The sequence below is a fragment of the Dermacentor andersoni genome, chromosome 3 (genome assembly GCF_023375885.2).
Source record: "Dermacentor andersoni chromosome 3, qqDerAnde1_hic_scaffold, whole genome shotgun sequence".
Classification (NCBI taxonomy): Eukaryota; Metazoa; Arthropoda; class Arachnida; order Ixodida; family Ixodidae; genus Dermacentor; species Dermacentor andersoni.
The window spans coordinates 53,034,252-53,058,532 of NC_092816.1; the positions used below are offsets into that span (position 1 = coordinate 53,034,252).

General features: G+C 49.3%; 1 protein-coding gene across 1 annotated transcript in view; it reads right to left on the reverse strand.

The window, feature by feature from the left end:
• Positions 1–18,082, reverse strand: part of LOC126520664 (scoloptoxin SSD14-like) — a 28,005-nt gene extending 9,923 nt beyond the window's left edge. The window contains exons 1-8 of the mRNA XM_055063543.2: positions 17,964–18,082; positions 16,318–16,403; positions 14,264–14,471; positions 11,715–11,878; positions 9,953–10,233; positions 6,911–7,167; positions 4,073–4,186; positions 1,826–2,069 (exon numbers count right to left, since the gene is read on the reverse strand). Coding sequence (XP_054919518.1) covers positions 1,826–2,069; positions 4,073–4,186; positions 6,911–7,167; positions 9,953–10,233; positions 11,715–11,878; positions 14,264–14,471; positions 16,318–16,403; positions 17,964–18,028 — 1,419 coding nt within the window. The 5' untranslated portion in view covers positions 18,029–18,082. The remainder of the gene's footprint in view (positions 1–1,825; positions 2,070–4,072; positions 4,187–6,910; positions 7,168–9,952; positions 10,234–11,714; positions 11,879–14,263; positions 14,472–16,317; positions 16,404–17,963) is intronic.
• Between the last annotated feature and the right edge of the window lie 6,199 nt (positions 18,083–24,281).

Here is a 24,281-nt window from a genome sequence, read left to right on the forward strand (position 1 = left end):
AACCGTACTTCTAATTTAAAACGGTCAGTAAAACGAAAAGCTCATAACTGCTAACGAGTTGGTGCACTGTAGTTGATGGTTCAGATTTGTGATCTGCTGCGAGTGTTTGTACATTGTGGGAACGGAAGACAAAAAAAGGCATTGTGTTCCCGTGAGGCCCAGATAACCTTGCCACGTACTACAACGAGCCCAAGCTTTTGTGTTGCTCATAACTCATAACCTCCACTGTTGCGTTGGGATATCAATCAATCAATCAATCAATCAATCAATCAATCAATCAATCAATCAATCAATCAATCAATCAATCAATCAATCAATCAATCAATCAATCAATCAAATTTAGAAGTTTCTACAAATGCTTGTTTTCTAAAACCGTACTTCTAATTTAAAACGGTCAGTAAAACGAAAAGCTCATAACTGCTAACGAGTTGGTGCACTGTAGTTGATGGTTCAGATTTGTGATCTGCTGCGAGTGTTTGTACATTGTGGGAACGGAAGACAAAAAAAGGCATTGTGTTCCCGTGAGGCCCAGATAACCTTGCCACGTACTACAACGAGCCCAAGCTTTTGTGTTGCTCATAACTCATAACCTCCACTGTTGCGTTGGGATATCAATCAATCAATCAATCAATCAATCAATCAATCAATCAATCAATCAATCAATCAATCAATCAATCAATCAATCAATCAATCAATCAATCAAATTTAGAAGTTTCTACAAATGCTTGTTTTCTAAAACCGTACTTCTAATTTAAAACGGTCAGTAAAACGAAAAGCTCATAACTGCTAACGAGTTGGTGCACTGTAGTTGATGGTTCAGATTTGTGATCTGCTGCGAGTGTTTGTACATTGTGGGAACGGAAGACAAAAAAAGGCATTGTGTTCCCGTGAGGCCCAGATAACCTTGCCACGTACTACGAGCCCAAGCTTTTGTGTTGCTCATAACTCATAACCTCCACTGTTGCGTTGGGATATCAATCAATCAATCAATCAATCAATCAATCAATCAATCAATCAATCAATCAATCAATCAATCAATCAATCAATCAATCAATCAATCAATCAATCAATCAATCAAATTTAGAAGTTTCTACAAATGCTTGTTTTCTAAAACCGTACTTCTAATTTAAAACGGTCAGTAAAACGAAAAGCTCATAACTGCTAACGAGTTGGTGCACTGTAGTTGATGGTTCAGATTTGTGATCTGCTGCGAGTGTTTGTACATTGTGGGAACGGAAGACAAAAAAAGGCATTGTGTTCCCGTGAGGCCCAGATAACCTTGCCACGTACTACAACGAGCCCAAGCTTTTGTGTTGCTCATAACTCATAACCTCCACTGTTGCGTTGGGATATCAATCAATCAATCAATCAATCAATCAATCAATCAATCAATCAATCAATCAATCAATCAATCAATCAATCAATCAATCAATCAATCAATCAATCAATCAGTTTTAGAAGTTTCTACAAATGCTTGTTTTCTAAAACCGTACTTCTAATTTAAAACGGTCAGTAAAACGAAAAGCTCATAACTGCTAACGAGTTGGTGCGCTGTAGTTGATGGTTCAGATTTGTGATCTGCTGCGAGTGTTTGCGAATATTGGAACAATGTTGTCCGATAATCACTTACCTTGGGGCCCACGCGAAATTTCTGTGCACCGAGATACCTGGCATAAAACGACGCGCGACAACACCCGCCTGCTGGCCTTGCTTGCCCCCTCCCCCTCCTCCTCCTCCTCCTCCTCCTCCTCGGTCAAGTGTGGGACCCACGCGAAAAAAAAAAGAAATAGGAATTCCTGGCTACCGCCGAGCAGCGCACGCTCACCAAGGCGGCGTACTGCGGCAGCTCGAAGTCTTCGGAGGTGGCGAGAGCGGCGACGAGCCGTCCTCCGGCAGCGTCCAGCAGCAGCGAGGGCGCGAGCGGCGACAGGGGCCGCTTGGCGGCTCGCGCCAAGTTGAGCGACACGCCGGCGTGGCCCAGGTACCGGTCGGGCAGGCGCGGCGTGAACGCGTGTAGCTCGTTGTTCAGCAACAGGCCCGTGGACGACGAGGCCTCGTGAGAGCCCATCCTGCGTGCGATGCAGTGCGGCCGTCCGAATGCGTTCGATGATGTAAATACACCCGTATTCGCCCAAAAGTGGCCTCGACTCGAGAAACTCTACCTCGACTACACTGAGTAAGGGCACTTATACTGAAGAGAGTTTCTGCATATGCTGATAGCACTAATGACGATGGTGATGCTTTAATGGCATCCCCTTTGAAACGGGACGTTGACAAATCGTGACCTAGCCTGCTTGATTTAATCAGGCATGCTCCAGATGTCTCTTATCCAGCATTTTCGCATACTACTCTTTAATCTTTTTTTTTCTCTCTTCAAGATTTACCATGTACCGATACCTATGACAATAAGAGATCCAGTCGTATCAATCTCTTCCGCGCTTTTTATTGCGATAGCAATTATATGGACGCTCCAGGCGCATTTCTGCCATCGCCGTCGCCGTGAGGTTCCGTATAAAGTCCAAGAGCGATAAAATCGCCGCGCGCCGTACGCTGTATGTGCGAGTGAAAGCGTGCGAGGGTGAGCCTGTGAACGCGGCTCAATCTCGCGTGTGCGAGCGAGGAAGGATGGATGGATGTTATGAGCGTCCCCTTTGGAACGGGGCGGTGGGTTGCGCCACCAAGCTCTTGCTATTATACTGCCTAATGTCCTACCTAGGTTAAACAATGAAAAAAGAAAGAAAAAACACTATGAACTACCACTCCCAAATTTTCTGATCCCCTATTGCGAACTGTGCTTTTGTACGTCTCTATCTTTTGTCGTTTCCCTACTTTTCTTCCACCAATCCTCCAATGGCCTCTTACTAATGCCTATTGCAGACATGTTTGCTTTACCACTGCTCCTGTTGAACCCAATGGCTTCAAGGAGGCAGGTGGTGCTAAATAGACCGCTGGGTAGACGTCTTCACATTCTAATAAAACATGCTACGTCGTTTCCCTATAGCTTTACTGCAGCAAGCACATGCTTCTTCTTCCTTCTTATATCTCGCTTTATAGGTGCGTGTTCGAAGGCATCCCGATCTCGCTTCGAAAAGTAATGAGCTTCCCTTTGAAATATCACAAATGGTTTCTTTCCTGATTTCGTTTTTTCGTCTTAAGTAGTTACTCATGGCAGGTTTCTTTTCCATTGCCGCCACCCATGAGATTATTTAAGCCTCCCTGACTTACCGCTTGACCTTCTTTGTTGCTGTGTTGCCCACCCTACAGGTCGCATACTTGCTGGCAAGCTTCCTAGTTCTTTTCCTCCACTGTGAATCAACGTTTTTCCTGTACAGATACCTCAATACTCTCCCAGCCCATTCACTTTCTTCCATATTCCTCAGCCGTTCTTCATACTAAATTTTACTGCGAGCTTCCCTCACTTCAAAACTAGTCCAGCCGATATCACCATGCACAGCTTCATTTGTAGTCTTCCCGTGAGCGACCAATGCAAGGCGACCCACTGACCTTTGGTTCCCATCGAGTCCAGAATATGGTACCCCTGATTTAAAGCAAACAACCGCATTTCCAAATTTGCAACCGCTTTTCCGGCACTGTGTTTCATTCCGACGAATGAAACGCAGCGCCGCCGCTTCGATAACGCTCCTCGGGAATTCACATGACGAGGAGATGCTTGAGAAACACATCGCCAGTTCAGTGCGTTCAAGTAGACGGGGGATTGCCTGGTCATACGGTATTTTCAGCGGAAATCGCCCCCGAGTGTCATCGAAGCGCCGTGGCCACTTCAGTCAAGAGGCAGAAAAACGACGAAGACGCCACCACGTCACAACTCTCGAACTTTACCGGAGACCTGCGATATGCGCGGTTCCACATGTAGGTTACTAAATGCGTTCAGATACAAGCTGCGTCCGGAATTGCAGCGCACTCGAGTCTATAGCCAAACGTTTTTACACTTACATTCACTAGCGACGCTATATACAGTTGACATTTTGTGGAACCGGCCGTTCGAATTTATGCGTTGAGAGAAAACTTCAGGAAGTAGCTTCTCGAGGAATCCGACTATGGTCACACTTACAGCGCGCCGAGGCTGCCGGAGAAGGCGATGGCGTCGCCGTTAGGTGCCAGGAACACCGCGTTCGCCGCTGCGTGCTTGACATCGAAGTGCTTCGCCGTGCGGTTTTTCGAGGAGCTGCGGGGACACGCCGTACGGGTACGGCGGCGTGAGTAATACAGCGTCACCCAATGAATGAAAACACGCACGCACATAAACGCAGTGAAAGAAGAAAGAATAAAAATGAGTCTTCATATATAGTTTGTAGCTGCTTACCGCGAGACCACACCACAGCAGACCTGGAAATTAACTCGCGCAGCTAGAATAAACTTCGAATCTGTGTTGGGGGCGAGCTCCACCACCAGAAAAGCTGGCGCCGCTGTCGGCGTGACGTAGTATGAGGGATCACGTGGACACATGCTTCGGAAGCGCTGAAGCGGGCCAAATAACGAAAGTTTGAAGTCCCTCCTGCGCTGCGTTTCTAATTAAGTGGGGACAATACCTTGATTTGGGCGAGTTCGTTCTTGATAATTTTCATAAAAAAGCGCTAAAGATGAAGACGATGCCCAACACAAGCACAGGATGCATACGACAGTCCTGTCGTATGTGTTCCTTCGACTTAGTCTTCGTCTTTAGCGCTTTTTTACGAAAACTGTTAAGTGGGGACGTTTTTGCCGCTTCGGGTGCCACTACCTATAATAGGTAGTGGCTGCCTTTGAAGGCGTCCAACGTGGTAGGCTATTGCTCAGTGCCGCAGTGCCGGACGTACGCAACGGAGCCCGTTGACAGCCTTATTCACAAGTAGGCGCAGGACAAGGAGCTGCGTGAAGCTTGTATCGCGAAACTTACAACAGGCAAGCAGCCATCGGCTACAACTCGGGTGTGCGGCAAGCACTGCCGCAAGGAAGATTTCTGATTCGGCGTCGGGGCTGCGACGCTTGGTGAGTAGCAGACAGCGCGCCCTGAGACGCTCGCCCGCGCGCGCTTTGCCCGGCTAATGTCGTGAATCTTTGGTCTAAGAACTTGTTGATGCTAAATACTGGCAAGTTCTGTGGAACGGAGAGGGAACGGTAAAAATCGCACGTAAAAAAGACATAGCTTATGCTCATGCTTGTGTAGCATTAAACAATAAAATGTAATGGTACCAGAAAAAGAAGCAGCGGGTAATTGCTAGCCGTGAACACCGACAAACACGCAGTGCGACGCAACTTGACAGATCGTGATATTGGAACGTCCAAGACTTTAGAAGGAAGAAAGATTGAATCGGTCGCGACGACACATGACAAGTGACCGTCGCAGGCGTCGAAGCCCCTAGTTACGACGACATTATTTTTGAACAGCTCTGATAGCGTCCACGCAACAGTGGTTGCTTGTGTACTGTCAAATTCTCATATGCTGTGGCCTAAACCTCACGGCACGGTGCGAAAACGCGCTCGCAGCGAAAGCGAAACATCGTGCGCGGACATGCATGCAGACGCTCAGTCGGTCACCGCGAACCCATGCGATCGCTGCATTGAGGCTTCGTTCTGTTATGCTTCATTTGCTTACACAGACATCCAAATATAAGAACATATTTTATATAGTTCACTCTCAGCGACTGCCCACCTTTCACGCAAGAAGCTGGTTCGGGAGACTCAATCGCGGCGACCGCCGAAGTGGGCGTTCACTGTATGTGTTCGGTAAAGAGATAGCGTCTGTAAACCATTCTGTGCTTTCTGATTGCCCAAGCTTATTATTTTGACAGTAAAAAGCTTCCTTTCTTTCGAGAGTACTTACAGACATGTCCAGGAGGGCTTCCGCGTGGTGTCTTTATTGAGCGCCGACAGACAAACCTATGAGGAGCGCGCCGCGTTATCCCTCAGACTACGCAAGTGAGGCGCTTCCGACAGATGGCGACTTCGTAAGTTCTCGCCCCCAATACGTTTTCGCACGCAGCTTAACGAAACCGAGTTCTCTCTAAAAGCTCGGAGCGTTTTTCCGCCCTACACTTGAAAGAGTTTCCATTACTGACTAAATTTAGTGAGAAGATAGCCGTATGTGGAAGAACGTTTTATAGCTTTTGTAGCAGGTACAACAAGCATATGCATCCGGGTTCTGTCAGCCGTCGAAGCTTGAATTTGGGGGTGGCAGTATGTAATGGTTATTCGGTATGTCTTCTCCGAACAGAAATGCGACTTTTCGTTTTCTCGAAAATTCCGCAATATACGACTTCTCCAAACAGTGGCCGTTGCAGCACGTCATCACCGTTACCATCGGGCTCAGTTGCAGGTAGAATGCAATTCTCAGAGGTTTCTGATTACACCTCTCCTACGTTTCGTCGATTATTCTCTCCCTCTTCGCATTAACCATTCGGTTATGCTTTACCCAAGACACGACCAGGTCTCATCCACTTCTCTCTCCTATTCTCGACCGCCAACATCCTCTACGCACAACCAACCAGAATCGTCATTATTATTATCACCATCATCAGCCTATTTTTTTTTTTTTTTTAGTGTCTATTGCACGATGAAGGCCTCTCCCAGCGATCTCCAACTGTCCCTGTCTTCCGCCTGCAAATTTCCCGATTTCATCACCCCACCTGATTTCCTGCCATACTCGACTGCGCTTCCCTTCCCTTGGCACTCATACTGCACCTCTAATGGGCCACCGGTTATCTGCCCTACGCATTACACGGCCCGCCCAGCTCCACCTGTAGCTCCAACCAGAATGCATGCTCCCTACTCCACACTCAGTTTGTACTGGCAGATCATTCATTCGCAGTTCTATATCGGGTTCTTTTCGTTGACCGGCAATAAAGAGAAGCGAGGCGGCCTCAATCGCGACGGCTGTGGCTTACTGCGCACGCGCGATATATATGCTTACCGTGGCCTGCCCTTCCTAGTGGCGCGGTCGTAGCGGACGCTCCCGTCGCGGCGCCTGCCTCGGCTGCCGTCGTGCCCGGGGACCCGCGGCAGGTCGGAGTAGTGCTCGAGCGCCAGCTTCTCGGAGACGCCGCGAATGGCCTCGCGCACCAGCTGCATGTCGAACACGTAGAAGATGGCGTCCGAGAAGGTGGACCTGTCGCTAATGAGCCCGTTCGTCTTGAGCGCTAGGCCGCGGGACACCAGGTTGGCCACCGTCTGCGCTCGTCCGACCGAACACACTTATAGTCTCCGGACAGCTCCAGATGACGCTATACCCATCGCTGTGGCTTAGCGGCTATACGGTGTTGCGCTGCTAAGCACGAGGACAGCGGGACCAAATCTTGGCCGCGGCGACCGCATTTCGATGGAGGGCGAAATGAAAAAAAAAAAAAAAAGAACGCCTGTGTCTAGTGCATTGGGGACACGTTAAAGATCCCCCAGCTGGTGGTCAAATTTAATCCGTATAGTCCCCCACTACGGAGTGCCTCATAATCAAGTCGTGGTTTCGGCACGTATACGTAAAACCTCAGAATTCAATTCGAGCTCGTGCTGGCATGGCGAGGGTGACGCAGCAAAGAAATTTCTTACGGCGGTGTGGTGTACAGGTGGAGAGTGTAACACACCTGTCGCACGTGTGCTTTTGAGCGTACTTGCGTATCGATGCCAGCCGAGTTCGACGCAGGTCGTGACCCCCGATAGACGTCCATTTCAAAGAACACAAGACTTTTATCTTGCTGTGAGCTACCACGCGTTTCGTGGCTTCGATCACGCTCGAAAAGTTCCATTGCTGTTCGAGAGAGATGAATCATCGTTCGGAGCCCAGCTGGGTCCCCAGCAGGGTTACCAACCTTCCTGAATTTAGTGGCACAGTCGCGACTTTTGAGAATATGTCCTGTGCCCCGACTTGACCCAGTCCGGACGGCCAAATGTCCCGACTTTAGTTGTTTTCTTTTCTGGTGGATAGCAGTAAATAGATCAGGTTTAATTTTATGTCTTGACAGTTAGTTTGAACAGTATTTTTTGTATGTGTTCTGTTGGATTATCATAAACATAAATGCGGTTTCATTTTTGTCGTGATCCGAGTTCTGTTGTAGCCCCTAATCGTTCACAGTACCTCTATTTGTATCGCTAGCCGTGTGGGTCAGACAACTGTATACGGCGCCTTTTTGGTTGTAAATCTCGACACGGTAGGACAAAAATATTTTTTCAACTTTGTTACACGTAGAGATTGACGGCTGCTGGCGCTGACAGGAAAGTGCCCACATAACACTGGTATTGTACCACTGTCACTTAAGCACTTGCGATCGTTAGGTTGACCTGCATAGGAAGTTTACGAACATGGTCGTATTGCGAAACGTGAGGGAGTACAGCAGAATTGAAGGTGTGCTTGAAAGCGACTCGTAGCAGCAATCTATGCGCATCGAGTTCAATCTGCATCGACCCATGCACGCGAGGATGCACTCGTGTGACACTGTCACACGGGTATTGAGTGTACTTGGGTCAGCGTGAATTGAACTTAATGCATATCGAGCGCGGCCGCGTGCGTCGTTCTCAATCACGCTTGACTTTGATAGCACGCACTCACACCACGCCTCGTTCTCAACGAAACTCGATGAGAACTGTCCGAGTGAAAGGGGTGCTGGATGTGTCCCCGCCCGTTGGTAAAAGGACGGAGGAGGAAAGCTGCGCTTCTTTCGTAGGTCTGACCGTAAGAGAACGCAGGGTCGTCCTTAGTCGAGGCCTAACCAGCCTAACCTTTGGACAGCTCCGTCTTGGAGACGTTAAATAAACTTCGCCTGCTCTGCCCACTACACAGTATGCACTCACTAGACTGTCGCCGATTCGTTCTTCGTGCTACTTCGTGCCTCTTCGTGCTACTCTGTTGGCCACATTAGTCTTCAGAGCTCCATCCTCTTGCGAGGTCGGCGTATTTAGAGACCTCTTTGATCGTTTAAATGCCAGAGTTCTTCCAAGGTGTGGTTTCAATTCCAAGCTGTTTCTGCGTCCTACCTGAAGCTGTGTCTCGCTGCCCGCAAATATGAACTGAAATAAGCGGGAGGCATCATCCTCTCTCGACCCTTCCTTCTTGTCGATCGAATCTGCTCATGCTCTCGTGCAAGATCGAATGTAGTTTTTGGGAATACTTCGTCCACCCATGGGTGTCATTGCGAGGATGACGAGGGACAGTATCATTCTGACAGGGTGCCATTATCTTGTTCTTTGACCTTGCTGTCCCCAGAACATTTGCATATCAACGAGGAATACGTGCGGAAGAAGACGCGTGGCACGACTCCGTGTGTGATCCCATCTAGGAACCTTTGCACCGACGATTGCATCTAGGAAGCTTCAACGAGTTCAGCCATGTTGTACGCTAAAATTCATCAATCTGGGGTTCGTCAGCCATATTTCAGACCGGAAGCCGCGTCGCACATACCAAGCGTGTGCTGCTTAAAGGGCCCCTAAAATACTTTGATCTCGGAAGTTTGCGTTAATAGTGGCAGCTGTGACAGGGAGCAATGAGCAACCAATTGGACTGCAGCACAAAACTACAAAGGAAACCTGCGAATGTTTTCTCTGTAGCTTCGTGCCACAGGGCAGGTGGATGCCAACTTCTCCCTGTAATGAAATTTCCTCCTCCTTGCGGGCCTCCGCAGTACTAATTTGACTATAGTGGTGAGCAAAAGGGACCCCCAAGCAGCCCCCTTATATACTCTATGGAATATACAGTTGGGTGTCCCTACGTTGGAGCTGTCGTCCCTCGTTGGCCGACCAATCGAGAGCTTTTACACTGGCGACGTCATGTGCCTGTTGACGTCACGACGTGCGAAGAAGGGTCCGAAAAAAAAAACCCGAGCGGAACACGGTATTGTCTTTTGAATCTGCGGCCTGCCACATTCACCAAAGGTGTATCGTCGCAGTATTCTACGCACGATGCGCTCGTCTGTTCAAGATGTGTTCAAAGTGTTGTAGATGGTTTCTTTAATAGCCAATTAACGCTCACGTCGACGACGTTCTCGACCGCGTCGTCGCCGAGGTCCTCCCGGAACGGGTGCGCGAACTTGATCGCCTCGATCAGCCGGTGGTAGGTGAGCGGCCCGTCGCTCAGCACGTCCTTCCTGCTGGGCCGGAACATGTCCATCGTGGTCAGCACGAATGCCAGCAGGGCGCCTCCGCCCGGAGGTGGCGGGGCGTGCAACCGGACGCCGGCCAGGGGCGCGCTGCGCACGGGTGCTTTCCACGCGGGCCGGTAGAGCACCAGGTCCTCCTGGGACACCAGAGATCCTGCGGCGGAGGGGCGAACTCATAGAGTTTCTCACTACATTACCTAGAGGGTAATCTGGCGCTGCTGCGCTGTGGTATGCATGGGCAATGCCTTTGGCATGGGAATGCCGGTATATTGTGGATTCGGATTGGCATCGTTCTCGTAGAGACAGGACACCTTGAAGACGCGCTTGGCAAGTACCGTTCCGTCTGTCACAATGATTCATTTTCTACTAAAACAGCACGTGAAAAGCTGTTTCAGCTTTATTATTACGCGAAAACATGTTTTGTTTAACTATGAGAACTTGTTATTGTGTGTACGACTACATGTTACGTAAAAAGTATCAGCGGGCCGCTAAAGTTGGAGGACAGACGACAAAGTTCTCGCTCGCTTTGAAACAGTTGGTCGTCTCTTCTTGCTTTTCTTTGCTTGGTCATGCATTGTGGGTGGGTAAAGATGTAATATGCGTGAATGGAAACATTTTATGAAGATTTTACTTTGAGAACGCGTTATTTGCGTAGCCATATCCACGTTTTAGACGAAGCCTCTTACAACACCAGCCAACACGAGCCTCGCAGACACATATACCGTCATTACCATGACGGCACGGTGCCCCCTTATGAAACTCCCATAGACGGTGGCGCCAGATTACCCTCTAGGTGTTATAGTGAGAAACTCTATGGGCGAACTGTCCGGTCAAGAGGAGAAATGTTGCGCCATAAACTGGGGAGCGTCAGCTATTCGTACGACCCTCCCTCCCGGCTATTTTTACTTTTTTGACCGATTTACTGATCACTCTGACGGCTGCATAGAGTTTCTCACTATATTACCTAGAGGGAAATCTGGCGCTGCTGCGCTGTGGTATGCATGGGAATGCCGTTGTATTGCGACTTCGGATCAGCATCGTTCTCGGAGAGCCAGGACAGCTTGAAGACTCGTCTGGTAAGCACCGTTCCGTCTCAGTTCCGTCTGTCGCAATGATTTATTTTCTACTAAAACAGCACGTAAAAAGCCGCTTTAGATTTATTATTACACAAAAACATGTTTTGTTTAACTATGAGAACTTGTTATTGCATGTACAATTATATTATACGTAAAAAGTATCAGCGGGCCGCTAAAGTTGGAGGACAGACGCCAAGATTCGCGCTCGCTTTGAAACAGTTTGTCGTCTGTTCTTACTTTTCGTCGCTTGGTCATGCATTGTAGGTGAGTGAAGATGTAATATGCGTGAATGGAAATATTTTATGAAGATTTCACTTTAAGAACGCGTTATTTGTGTAGCCATATCCACGTTTTAGACGAAGCCTCTTACAACACCAGCCAACAGGAGCCTCGCAGACACATATACCCTCATTCCCATGACGGCATGGCGCCCCTTAAGAAGCTCCCATAGACGGTGGCGCCAGATTTCCGTCTAGGTGTTATAGTGGGAAACTCTATGGACGGCTGGATCGACGCGTCTTCCTCGGGTTTCTGTCAGCGCATGCGCACGCGTACGCACCGAGCTCTTCGAGGTCGCCGATGAACTGCCTCGCCAGCGTTCCTTGGCTGAGCGCATTCGAGCCCTCGCGCGCCACTCGGAGGAGCGTGACAGCGAGCTCCGGCTGCAGCAGCGTCTCGTTCACGCCGTACACCGTGTCGGTTTGCCGGTTCCAGAAGATGTGCCTGCACGAGCCCACGCGCAGCCCCGAAGGGGGCCCCCTATGGCCCGAAACTCGGAAGCACTTCGTCTCGTCCAAGCGTGCTTCACTGCATTGACACTGTTATTGCGGGTAAGCAGCGTTTACAAAGCAGTGCCGTATTTTTTTTTTTTAACTTTGTCTTTCTTCATTGGGGCGAAGAAGAATTATGTTCCCTTCAAGAAGAAATAGAGAGAAAGAAAGAAAGGAAGAAAGGAAATAAATAAATAAATAAACAAATAAATATAAAATGGGGAGCCATGCCACTTGTCAAGCTGGGTGACCAGCGAAGCTTTAGCGCATCTCCCAGTGTTAGACAAGGATACACGCATTTATTTTCATCATCTGCTAATAGTAGTGACGATAGCTTTGTGATTACTGCGATATACGCTGATTGGTTCACTTACAACTTTGGACAGATTCTTGACCAAAGTTAAATCTGTACGCGACCGTTGTTGAGTTACTTGAATTGCTGTGGCACTCCAAACCAAACTCTTCTAGCGCAAAATGAGTGAGATGACCACATTGAAGTCTCCAACAGTGATTACAGGGGCAGTGTCATCACGGCTAACTCGTGCAAAGTGCGCGATCACAAACTTCTCTATATCACACTTGGGTCTTCCTGGACACATATACATACTGTATATCACAATTCCGCGTTTCGTTTGTACGGCACAGGCATCGCCGCAGTCGCTGGCATTGTCCCCTTGCGAGCCAAGGGTGTACGGTTGTGCATACATTTTGTCCTCTGCGTAGGAATGCCTCCTGTGCTGTTCACAAACGATTCCAGTATACCCATCGAGTTCAAACAATGCATCAAGATTTATTTATTCGTATAATAATAATAATAATAATAATAATAATAATAATAATAATAATAATAATAATAATAATAATAATAATAATAATAATAATAATAATAATAATTATTATTATTATTGTTATTATTATTATTATTATTATTATTATTATTATTATTATTATTATTATTAGGGCCGGAGTGCTTGAAGCCTGCTTCACTCCCGCCGCGGGTCGGCCCGGTATTGCACCACCTTCGCGATTGACCCACATTTATGCACAAACAGAAAAAGAAGGTGCACGAAATTCTAGCCATAAACAGCTTCGCTGTAAAAAATTGCGGCAAACACAACGCACCTTGTTGGAATCGACGTACAAGTGAAGCTGTGGTCTAAACCCGCCGTGGTTGCTCAGTGGCTATGGTGTTGGGCTGCTGAGCACGAGGTCGCGGGATCGAATCCCGGCCACGGCGGCCGCATTTCGATGGGGGCGAAATGCGAAAATACCCGTGTGCTTAGATTTAGGTGCACGCTAAAGAACCCCAGGTGGTCGAAATTTCCGGAGTCCCACACTACGGCGTGCCTCATAATCAGAAAGTGGTTTTGGCACGTAAAAACCCATAATTTAAAAGCTGTGCTCTAATGCATAAAGAGTGCTGAAACCTTTGTCAGTTTTTAGCGTCATTGCAAATGTCAGTGCAAGGTCGTAGCGAAGGCCCTCGCCCAAACCACATCGTCCGCGTTAAAAGCTGACCGAACGCAGCTCATTTGCATCTGCTCGGGTGCGTGCGCATGCGCTGTCGCGCACCCGTGCCATGCAGTGTGACACACGCGGCGGTCACCTCAAACAGGCTAGTTCGCGTTGCCACGGTAGAAGCACGCGTGCGATTGTGGCCTAATGGTTACAGCATCGGACACGTGATTCAATTTTCTTTTTTGCTAAAAAAAAAGAAAGAAAGAAAGTGCGGTCTATTGGCAAAACAGCAGCAGCACCCCAGAAGCCAATTTCAGGAAACTCCGGGGAGGGCTCGAAAAGAAAGGAGGCTTCGCTTTAATAAGGGTAAGATGAAAAATCGAGCGCAGCGCAGTCCCAGGAAAGATGCACCCGCCATGCTGAAGCCATTCTGCTTGTCATTCTGCTCCTTACCACGAGGTCGCGGGCTCAAATTCTGGTCACGGCGACGGCATTCGAATGGCGGCCAGCTTGCAAAATCATTCGTGTTCCGTTCTTCTAGGTACACGTTAAGCAACGCTATATAGGTGGTAGAAGTGGATTCGCGGGAGTGGATCCTCCTCCTGCTTGTAGTGATGCTGCCGTATGCAGCAGTGTCTCCTTGTCGGAAGACAAGAACGAAGACAAGGAGTGGGAGTTCGAAACGTTCCCGGCTCCGAGGATGAGCCGACGTTGTCCGTTGCCGCCCTTGCCTCAGAGGGATCTTCACAGACAAATGTGGTTGCGGTCTCCTCGCTGCCAACCTCCGTACGCTCTCAACACTTCTCGCGTTCTCTCGCTCTTAGAATGCAGATCACTAACCGTACGGCGGGTTGTGAACATCGCCGGCGGTTCGGCTTACCTCAGAGAGCGTCTCCGCGAGATGGCGTTTCGGAAGCGAGCCAAGATGGCCGCCAACTCCGGGTAGACGGGGAAGCCGAAGTGCGCCAGCGAGATGGCGCTCTCGAACAGCGATGGCCACGGGAGCCGACCGAACCGCGAATGCAGGGCCTCGAGTCCCGGGAGGTAACCCGGAGTGGCCACAAACTTACCTCCAGCACTGGACGCAGCTGCAACGGGCGCGCAGAATGCGTCCGTGTAAGCAATTGAACAAAAAACAAAACCTTCTGCTTTTCTCTCTAAGGTTCGAAGCTGCGACAGTGACAGCTCGCGCAGCTTTTGAGACTGACGTCGTTTATGAATCTGCGTATCCCTACATTCTTTGAATACGTATTGTGCTAAAAAAAACGTACTTTCAATATAGCGGACTTGTGAAAGGTTATACTTCGTAGCACATACGCATAGCATGACCTCTGCTGTCCCCGAGATGGCGCCTCAGTCTCACACGAAGTAATCGGTCAGGCGGGCTGCTGTTCTGCCTGTAGGGATGCTTAGCGTTTACTCTGGACATGTGTAGCAACTCGCGTGCATCGACTAAAGAAGACGCACAGCGCGCAAACCTTAAGCGTGTTCTCTAACCTCTTGAGTCTTGGTGTACACGCTACAGAAAAAAGGTAACCGATTATAATTAAAGTTCCTTCTCTTAAAAAAAAAATAATTGATTAGTCAGTTGAAATCCATCTTGCCTAATTGACCATGGTGTTTTTACTTGGCGGCGGAGCGCAAATATTACTCAGCAGCGTAGCTCTGCTGAAGTTGCGGATTCGATCCCGGTCGCGGTGGTTGTAATTTTATTGGGACGAAATACAAAAGTGCTCGTGTATTTAAACTAGCGTCTATTTGAATTAATCCGCAGTCTCCCCCACTACAGCGTGCGTCCTAATCAGGTTATTGGTTATGGCTCCAAGAACCTCAGAATTTGAAGAGCAAAGATTAAGAGGATGCTCGAAGCAGCGACGAAGACTATTTTGCTAGCGCGTGCATGTCTCTTCGGTCAAATGGCCTTAACGAACTTGCCTTGCCCTGAAATATGTAAATAATAGATAAATGTGTCTTCGCCTACCCCGTCATATCTGTCGCACACTTTAAAAAAAAAAAAAAAAGAAGGTCGTTGAAGTTACTACCTATACTCTGTTCCACACATAGTAGTCAACGCTGTGGAAGCTACGCAAGAAGTTCGGCAAAGAAAAGGTATCACTCCGCGCGTTCCGTCCATGCTTCGCTGCGTGCCAATAGTGTTCGCTCGCGCGAGCATGCACGTGATCGAGGGTCCTCGCCACGGGTTTCAAAAAAAAAAAGAAAAAAAGGAAACCCGAAAAAAAAAAATGAATGATCTAAAACAACTCATTAACAACCACACACCAAAGTGTGTTTGTTTCGGAGGAATAAAACTTGTTTCATTCAATACTGAACCTATATAAACAACAGTTGTGCACAATTGCGGCAAACAAAAAAAACGTAGCCAAGTGCGAACGAAGCCATTGCAAGAAGTCTTTCTAGCCCCCACAGCGTTGACTGCTATGTATGGAACGGAGTATAGTCGTCGCACTGTTGGTACAGCTGCACTTGGTAGCGGTAGAGTTAACAGCATTACTCACTAAGCAAAGTAGTCACTGTTGCTAATCGGTATCATCTACGAATTCAAAACGCAGTTAGCACCACGAGATACAAAGTTTCCAGCTTATAGCGCATATTCCAGTAGGTTCGATAAGTGCGTTAAGAAAATTTGTATCCGGTGGTGCTATCTGCGTTTGGAATTGGTAAATGATACCTGTTAGTAACAGCGACTACCTTGTTTAGTCAGTAATGTTACTAACTCTATCGTTACCAAGCGCATTTGTGCAAGTGTAGTAAATGGTATGACGACTAGGTAGTAACTACAACGGCATTGTCTTTTAACAGCGCAATATTATATTGAGGGTTCGTATTATATGCTGGCTCTTGAATTTCTCGCACTCGCTCGCTTTTAAACTTTTTTTTTCTCCCAGCTCCCAATATGGTCGCCGTGATGCTTACGGCTAGAAGCGTTGACGTCCTCCATATCGCTCATGTTCCTCGGAGCCATCGCGTGGGCGTCGAGTACGACCACCTGCTTGGATTTCCTGCGTCCAAGAAAACGGTGCTGCGATTGGTCGATAGTATGTTCGAAACATGGCGTCCATGACGTGTTTCCGGCTCTGGTGTGGCTTCCGGTGCATGCAGTAACGAGAAGCATAGCCTTCGAGATCTGTTTCTGGTATCCGTAGAGAGCCGTCGCTGAGGCGTGAATTTGGACTTCGTCTTTAGCGCCCTTCATTCCCAAGTGGGCTGTGATGAGGTACTTAGCAGTGGCTTAGCAATGCTGCTGAAGTAGTAGCAGCATTGAAAGCCTCTGGTAGCACCAAATGGGGTACGTTGCTGAACGTGCCCAAAAATTACAGGGACTAACAATTTTTCTTTTTTTTTTTGCACAACGCTTCAACACGCGCATAGAGTCTCTATACTGCAGGGAATCGCATCGGAGGCGCTGTGCTAAGCAACGTAACACATTAGCCGGGGCGTCGACGCGGCGGATACACAACATGCGTGATCGAATAAATTTGGTGTATCGATCATAAAGGGAGAGAAAAAGAAAGTCAAAGCTTATATTTCACGCGTTTTTAAGTCGTAGACCATTTTCATTTAAAGGTACTGTGCAAGAGAAGTAGAGCCTTTGTCACGAGAAATACCTTTATAACGTTATTTATAATTGATTTATCTATAATTATTTATAATATGTGGGTCGTGATAAACAACGCAAAATGTTTCAGACATTCGTGCGGACCTACAAAAAGGTTGCCTGGAGTAGCAGTAGTATAGAAAACTCGACTCTCGGCAGCCATTCATAATAGCGCGGAGATCCGCCGCGGTAGCCTCGTGCCTGTGGCGTCGCGCTGCTGAGGTCGCGGGTTCGATTCGGGCCGCGGCGACGGCATTCCAGTAGGGCCAATGCAAAAAAACAAGATCACCAACGATTACGACATTCCCTAATGCGAAATTGGAGCGCAGTTCTACGTGTGTTTTTATTTCGCGATATATTGGTAGGTGCGGACAATCTGTTTCGTGCGGCACGTTGCAAACGGAGCGAAGCGCGGCGCGAACACCTCGCTAATCGGGAGATCGCGAGAGGCAGCGCGTGGGTGACGCGCGGGTGCGATTCATAGCAGCCGCCGCATACAGACCACCACTCATGCAGCGCTTTGTTTTCATATATGGTATCGGTGACGTCATCGGCGAATAGACGACGCGCGCTAGACTCTGGCGCGATCTCGTCGCCGCAGAGCCCGTCCTGCGCGGCGCTACGCTTTTCTTTTCACGCTTTCGCCATACCCTCCTCCTCCGCTTTCCGCCTAGTGGTCCCGCTGCGCCCTCCGCCTCCGCATTCCTCCTCGCGCTTCTCTTCGCTCTCGCCGTCTTTCATCCCCAGCTGCGTTCCGCGTTCGCTCTTTCATCCTTCGTTGCGCTCGTTCGCTCGGTTACGCCGAGGACGCCGACACCGACGTTCACCGCAGGAACGGGCGCCTAAATAGCTGTGCCATAAAACGCTCGTCTGTTGTGCATTGGGTGGACATAAAAGAACGTCAGGTGGTCAAAATCAATCCGGAGACCTCCCCCTCCCTTTTTGTGATGCACACGCATCGTACCTTTCATAGACAGTTGCGAAGAATCCTCCGGCCAGGCCGACCCGGTGCGGAGCCACTACGGCCATGCAGAGCGCGAAGGCTACCGCGCAGTCGGCGACCGTGCCTCCACGACTGTACACCTTCCTGCGGAGTGACACGGTCGATCGGTCGCGTGTCTGTACTGTTAAGCAGTAGTAGTACTTGATTGTTCATCTAAATAATTAGACAAATAAAGGAAAAGGAAGGGAAGGAATATTGCTACTGACTGCAGTAACCGTCTAGCGCAGCCTGCTGGCATCCGAACCGCGGTCAGGGTGCCGGGGGGGGGGGGGGGTTAGTGAGTTGACAGGCGAAGTGGATGGAGTGAAGGATAGAAAGATTTACATATGTACAATGCCATCATCATCATCAGCCTGGCTACGTCCACTGCAGGGCAAAGGCCTCTCCAATACTTCTCCAACACGTGCTCCAGTCATGTGCTAATTGTGGCCTAGTTGCTCCTGCAAATTTCTTCATCTCATACGTCCACTTAACTTTCTGCCGCCCCCTTTTTCTATTCCCCTTTCCCCCACCCCCAGTGTAGGGTAGCAAACCGGATACTCTTCTGGTTGACCTCCCTGCCTTTCCTGTCCTTGCTTTCTCTCTCTCTCTCTGCCGCCCCCTGCTACGCTTCCATTCTCTTGGAGTCCAGTCCGTAACCCTTAATGACCATCTCGTTATCTTCCCTCCTCATTACATGCCTTGCCCATGCCCGTTTCTTTTTCTTGATTTCAACTAAGATGTAATTAATACCCGTGTCACACGGGCGCCGAGTCAATAGTCTATCGAGTCAACGGAGCACCCTACAACTCTATCGAAATCTCGATGGCCTTTGAGCAACGGAAGCGAAAACAGCGCGAACATGCCCTCTCGTTCATAGTGTGCTCGTACTCACGGTTAGAAAGAACAAATCAAACCAAATGCTCCAAAAATACTATATATGAGTGTTTTATATAAAGTGTTTTTGCCACTTGACATGTGCGAACACACACCAAAACGGCAGCCGCATCAAGAGGCGCAAACGTTGCCGCAGTTTCGCTACTCAACAACTTAAAAACTAAACATATATGTATGGCAATGTATAAACAATATCTTTTAATGTATAAACAAACATAAAATAAATTATAGTGTTTTTAAATGGTTTTAATGTTGTTTAACTTTTCGTGACATGAAAACGAAAATAAAGATCCACAGCGCCACACAATTTTGCGAGAAACGCCTGAACCACTCAACGGCCTTTCAAAAGTGCCGTGTAGCAGCGCGACAACTCCTTTGAGTCGATAGAGTTGTGGCGTTTCAAAGGCCGTTGACTGGAAGGCCTTCCAAATGTGCCCGTGTGACACAGGTATAACTCGCGTTTGTTCCCTCACCCAATCTGCTCTTTTCTTATCCCTTAACGTTACACCTACCATTCTTCTTTCCATAGCTCGTTGCGTCGTCCTCAATTTAAGTAGAACCCTTTTCGTAAGCCTCCAGGTGAGTACTGGTAAGACACAGCTGCTATACACTTTTCTCTTGAGGGATAATGGCAACCTGCTGTTCACGATCTGAGAATGCCTGCCAAACGCCCCTCAGCCCATTCTTATTCTTCTGATTATTTCAGTCTCATGATCCGGATCCGCGGTCACTATCTGTCCTAAGTAGATGTATTCCCTTACCACTTCCAGTGCCTCGCTACCTACCGTAAACTGCTGTTCTCTTGCGAGACTGCTAACCATTACTTAAGTTTTCTGCAGATTAATTTTTAGAACCACCCTTCTGCTTTGTCTGTCCAAATCAGTGAGCATGCATTGCAATTGGTCCTCTGAGTTACTAAGCAAGGCAATATCATCAGCGAATCGCAAGTTACCAAGGTACTCTCCATTAAATCTTATCCCCAATTCTTCTCAATCCAGGTCTCTGAATACCTCCTGTAAACACGCTGTGAATAGCATTGGAGAGATCGTATCCCCCTGCCTGACGCCCTTCTTTATTGGGATTTTGTTGCTTTCTTTATGGAGGACTACGGTGGCTGCGGAGCCGCTATAGATATCATTCAGTATTTTTACATACGGCTCGTCTACACCTTGATTCCGTACACCCTGATTCCCTTTGGTTGACAAAAGTCTAAGATGTTCCTGATTCTATTTGCGATCACCTTAGTAAATACTTTGTAGACAACGGACAGTAAGCTGATCTGTCTATAATTTTTCAAGTCTTTGGCGTCCCCTTTCTTATGGATTAAGATTATGTTGGCGTTCTTCCAAGATCCCGGTTCGCTCGAGGTCATGAGGCACTGCGTATACAGGGTGGCCAGGTTTTCTAGAACTATCTGGCCACTATCCTTCAACAAATCTGCTGTAACCTGATCCTCCCCAGCTGCCTTACCCCTCTGCATAGCTCCCAAGGCTGTGTACAATATAGTGACTAGGTAAAAAAAAAAATATCCGTAGTTCGTTTGTACGAGCGACTTGCTCGAGAAAGTTTGCCACCCGGCCCAGGGAACACCGGCACTGTTGGGTCACGCAGAGCAGCCGGGTGGCGAGGCTCGACTGCTCGTGAATACGTAAGCACTGCGTTTTGCGAGCTGCCTACCGCACGTGAGGGGAACCACGTGACCATGTTACAGCATATCGGCGCCGTCGGCCGGCAGCCCGTGTGAGCTGCAGTGGCCCAGCAGCTCAGGAGCCCGCGGTGCCTTGAAACCACTGCACCGCAGTATCAAGTGTTCGAGGGTTTCCACTTCACCGCAGTTGTGGGCAAACGTCCGTTTCTGTGTTAGTACGCGGCTACGGTGGTATGATGCGGCCTACCCAGTCCCCCCTCCCCCTTCCAGTCTGCGGTGAAGTGGGTGCCCCCCCACCACCACCCAAAAGATGTGGCCACATCGCTGATGGCGCTGTAATGCGAAGTACTGCAAGGCGCGCTCCACCTGGGTATCTCTCCGCACAGCGCGGGAACGTCGGCCACGGTGGTGTGGTTGATGTAGGGCGTGAGCATGCGCAGGTCGCTGCCCGAGAGGCCGAACACGAGGTCGTCGCCTTCGCCGCCGCTTGCCATTCGCCGCACGTACACCACGGCTACTATGAGGCTCAGCTCGACCACACCGGCCACGACCAGCGAGTAGAGCACGGACCAGTTGGTGCGCCCGCCGGCGCTTGCGGCGGTCGGCATCTGATGGAAGGTCCCGGCGCCGTCGACAACGCGACCGCCAGCGCTGCGTTGCGCCGAAGTAGAAAAATAAAAAAAAGGCCAGACTCCGAAGGACGCGGGTTTTTTTTCAGTTCTCAATTTGTTGCACAGCGAATACGAGCAGTTCTGAGTCGCCTAGAGCGAACGATTTCGGTTCGTGTCACCATTGAATCAACCAAAAATTACAATACGCAATCCCTATGTCGTCCCCTAAGAACACTCTCCGGGTTATTTCATAGCATTTTCTAAGAAACTTCACAGCGCGCCCTCTCGGCCGTACACCAGCTGTTCAAATTCATCGCTTTCCTCAAGCAGTAGCCCCCATAGTGGGATTCGTTCCATCGTAGTATATCCTTGCCGTGACCACAAAGAAGTTCCCCGGTATTCTCACGAGTTACTTTGCAAGAACAAAAAAAGTACAGTGAACTCTCGTTAAGACGAACTCGCTTAAGCCGAATTCTCGCATATAACGAACAACATGGGAACGTTTGTTTGATTTTAAATAGACTCAATGCAAAAAAATATACGCTTAAGACGAACCGCCTCAGACATGCTCTTCGGTTAAGAGAAACATTCGGAGTGACTGCCACCGCTACCGATCCTGGAGGCTAGAGTACCTCGATGCGCCGCGCCCGGGGTTGACAGAGGTGAAAACAAGAAGCGGAAACAAAAAGCGACAGTAACGTTTCATTTCGTGAATGCGGGTGACGCGCAAGCGTATGGGTGCTATATCGCGCATTGTCAAAGATTGGTGGTAACGTATTCGCACTCTCCGAGCCGGAGGGGATGGGGCGACAACAAACCCACTCCGCGTGCATTTATTTGGGGTTCGACTGCTGACCGGCGATGAGGTCTACGCCTGATCGACCGTGAACCAGAGGCATGAGACGGGAGGCGACGTACAAACATGCACTCAATTTAATAAAGTAAAATCATGCCCGAGACATAATGAAAAAAAGAATATACAAACTACAGCGGATGGTGCCACGCTTCGCGGAAGGCGTGCGGGTCACAAACAACACACGCCCTGACGCGACGTGCGACACAAAGCCCACCACGTGGGAACTACAAACACTCGCGACATAACAAAAAATAAGCGAAACAAATGAAAAATACACGCGACAATAAACGCGGCAAACACTGCACTAACAGAACATACAAGAATTAACACGCGATGAATAATTAAATGAAAGATGAAACGCGATTTAAAAGAAGAGTCCGGTGGAAAGTTCTGAGAGAGGGGTGGAACACGAGGCTTATCTGTGGCGTGCTCGCCTAGATCCCGATCTGAAGCGCGTCGGGCTGCTGGTACCTCACTGCCGAAGATCTTGCCGGACTTGCACCGTCTGTCGATCGACCGGTGAAAACTACGGCCTGGAGATTTAAGCCTGCCGACCACATCTTCAGCTGTCTCTCGGAGCACGACCACGCTGCTCCGTCTTGCAAAACAATCTCCCTACTCGCCGAGGCTACCTCGTCCCTCGTCACCCTCCGGCGACCCACGTGACCAACCGGTCCGGTGAGCTCGGGAACAATAGGGAGCTTGCCTCCCTACAATCATGTAAGCGGCGCTGCGGCTGTAGAGCATCTGCATCTCTAGAGGTGCTCGGGCACGCACTGTGTGACACGCATATACGAAGCTATCGGCCCTCGGTACGCCTAGACTGTCCGGATCGCAGATCGTATTCAAGACAGGGCTCGGCTCGCGCGGCTGTGCCATACGTAGCAGCCGCTGGAGTAGAACGCCCCCTTGTAAACATTTGCTTACTAACTAAAGTAACAACAAGTATGGTGTCAGCGCGCACAGGCAAACATGAACACATCAAACTCGATGACCGCGGATGCTCACTGTCAAAACGCTGGCGTAAGGAATCGCGGCAGCAGCAGCGAGTGGAGTGACCTTCGCTCTGTGTATTGCTTCAACGCAAACTGTGTGTGCGTGCAGCAGCGCGCACGCACAGCAGCAGCGAGAGAAGTGACCTTCGCGCTGTCTATCTCTTCGACACACACTGAGCGGCCAGAACACGGCGCACGCAAAACTACGAGCCACCGGCCTACCTAGATTGTGCCCCCAAAGCAGATTGCGTTCAAGATAACGCCCGCGCGACCCCGCGCGGCCACAGTACAACCCCCTTCCTCCCCTTCTCGGTGCCATGCGCGCGACAGAAGACGGCGCGCTTCGCCCTTTCCTTCTTTGCGCGCGCGAGATTCATCCGCCATCGTCGGCTCACCGTCGCACGCTTTCACTCGCGCACACAGCGTACGGTGCGCGAGGACGATACCGGTACGGCCGGATCGCAAACGAGACCTGTAGCAACTGCCAGAGGAGTTCAACCCAGCGCGCCTCCGCTTACTCTCCTCCTCCGCAACGCTTCGCCACGTTTTTCCTTCCCCACTTCGCTCAACGTCACCTGGACTTTCCTCTAGGTTGCGTTGCTTTGTCGCGCCATCAGCGCGCACCTTCGTACTTTCACTGGCTCGGAGCCTGCACCGATGACCAGTGAGGCGGCAGGTGCCTGCTTTAACTCCCCAGAGAACTTTTTCCAGAAGCGCGGAGGTATACGGAAGGATTTTTAAGCTCATTAGGTGAGATGACATCGTTTGTGGCTGCTCGCCGATTTGCACAGAAGCACCAAACATCCATCACGGATTGGATGAAACCAAGCAAGAGTACCACTTGAAAACAGTTTCTTTATTAAGTTCAGCTAAATAAATGCTTTTTATGTCATCCCCGCCCCACCCGTTTTAAGTTTACTTCATTTACCGTTTTAAAGTAAGATATTTCGGTGCACCTGGGGGGGGGGGGGGGGGGGTATTCTGTAAGAGTCCACCTAGTGGACTGTCTGTCCAGTTCGGCCGCTGCTGATTGGCTAGGGCCGCTCGTCTCTTCCTCTCACGTACAGCTGCATCCAATCAGCAGCGGCCGAAATGGACAGTCCACTAGGTGGACTCTTACAGATTACCCACCCCCCCCGGTCATGTTGCCAATTCTTCTTCTTATAAGATGATAAGACGAACAAATTTTCATAGTCCCTTCGAGTTCGTCTTTCTAGAATATTATGCTCCGAAAAAGAAGAGAAGAAGACGAAGTGAGAAACGAGCGTGGAGCCGAGCGCGCCTGCATTATTT